At 62.3% G+C, this 546-nt stretch overlaps 1 protein-coding gene across 1 annotated transcript in view; it reads left to right on the top strand.

Annotated features, from left to right (window-relative positions):
* Positions 1–546, top strand: part of TMEM198 (transmembrane protein 198) — a gene marked incomplete at its 3' end in the record, with an annotated part of 1,832 nt that overhangs the window by 667 nt on the left and 619 nt on the right. Inside the window, exons 3-4 of the mRNA XM_009875644.1 lie at positions 3–180; positions 407–546. Of these exons, the coding sequence (XP_009873946.1) occupies positions 3–180; positions 407–546 (318 nt within the window). The remainder of the gene's footprint in view (positions 1–2; positions 181–406) is intronic.

Genomic DNA, 546 nt, shown 5'->3' on the forward strand with positions numbered 1-546 from the left:
TCGACTACTTCATTGAGCTCTTCCTCCTGGTGCAGTACATCTATGAGCGCATCAAGGTGGCCCCTGCTCGCCCTGTGTGCTGGTACAGCTGGGTCATCCTGGGCATCTGGCCGGTCCTCACCACGCTGGGTGTCCTGGTCCAGTGGAAGGTCACAGCTGAGGGCTACTCCCACACAGAAGGTGTGTGCAGGCTGGGGGAGATGGATGTGACACAGAGTGGGTGCAAGAGCTGGGGACCAGGGTGGAGGTTCCCAGCACCTGATCTGCGTGCCCGGATAAGGGGGCTAGGCCTCTTTGGGCACACAGCACTCTAGGGGAGGCCTGGCTCTGCAAAGGTGGGGCTGGTTTGGGTGCGAGGCTGGTTTGGGCGTGTTCCCTAGTGCTCACAGACCCCTCTGCCCTGCAGTGATCATCAGCCGGCAGCAGCGCCGCGTGCAGCTGATGCGCATCAAGCAGCGGGAGGACCGAAAGGAGAAGAAGAAGAAGCGGAGACCCCACCACCCACCACCCCACCAGCACAAAGCCCCTCCACCCGAGCCTGCCTAC

The sequence above is a fragment of the Apaloderma vittatum genome, unplaced genomic scaffold (assembly GCF_000703405.1).
Source record: "Apaloderma vittatum isolate BGI_N311 unplaced genomic scaffold, ASM70340v1 scaffold24578, whole genome shotgun sequence".
In the NCBI taxonomy this organism is placed as follows: Eukaryota; Metazoa; Chordata; class Aves; order Trogoniformes; family Trogonidae; genus Apaloderma; species Apaloderma vittatum.